Source organism: Cyprinodon variegatus, unplaced genomic scaffold (genome assembly GCF_000732505.1).
Source record: "Cyprinodon variegatus isolate N-32 unplaced genomic scaffold, C_variegatus-1.0 Scaffold274, whole genome shotgun sequence".
Classification (NCBI taxonomy): domain Eukaryota; kingdom Metazoa; phylum Chordata; class Actinopteri; order Cyprinodontiformes; family Cyprinodontidae; genus Cyprinodon; species Cyprinodon variegatus.
Genome location: NW_015150727.1, coordinates 232,968 through 233,581, shown reverse-complemented (window position 1 = coordinate 233,581; position 614 = coordinate 232,968). Strand labels below are relative to the sequence as shown.

Below are 614 nucleotides of genomic sequence, written 5' to 3'. Positions count from 1 at the left end.
GATTCGGTTCAGATGCCAAATTACCTGACGATTATTCCAATAACTGGTTACTAATCTGATTCACCGTTTCAGCCCTAAACTGATTAAACTGTTGATCAGAGGTTAGGGGTTAAAAAAGTAAAAGTTAAAACACCGTAAAATATTACGTTTCTCCCAGAGTTAATAGAAAGAGTTCAGAATCAGGAAGCTCACGTTCCATCCATCTATAAAAATATCCTGGTTTTAACTTCTTGAACAGAATAATTAGAGTCAATAAAGCTGCTGATGATACTACAGTTGGATGAGTTGAATCTGCACTTTCACATTTTAAAGTTTCCAGCCTTAAACTGCCACAAGGGGGAGCTAAAGGACTAAAAGCCTTTGCTGGTGACCTGCAGCCTGATTAAGAAGAACAAAGACTGGTTCTTTACTTGGTGAAGTCCAGGAAGGAGACGTGTCCGTGGTAAAAGGCCGGCTTCATTTCCTTCCATTCTGTCACGTTCTTTACAAACCGCACCTGAACGCAACAACAAAAGAAAAAAAACAAAACTAGATTATTTCAGCAGTTAAACAACAATCCACTGGACTTTGTTTCCAAGTTTGAAGACGTTTCTCTTCCATCCAGGAAGATTTTT

At 38.6% G+C, this 614-nt stretch overlaps 1 protein-coding gene across 1 annotated transcript in view; it reads right to left on the bottom strand.

Annotated features, from left to right (window-relative positions):
* Positions 1-614, bottom strand: part of hs2st1 (heparan sulfate 2-O-sulfotransferase 1) — a 44,210-nt gene that overhangs the window by 4,890 nt on the left and 38,706 nt on the right. The window contains exon 4 of the mRNA XM_015383059.1: positions 411-496. Coding sequence (XP_015238545.1) covers positions 411-496 — 86 coding nt within the window. The remainder of the gene's footprint in view (positions 1-410; positions 497-614) is intronic.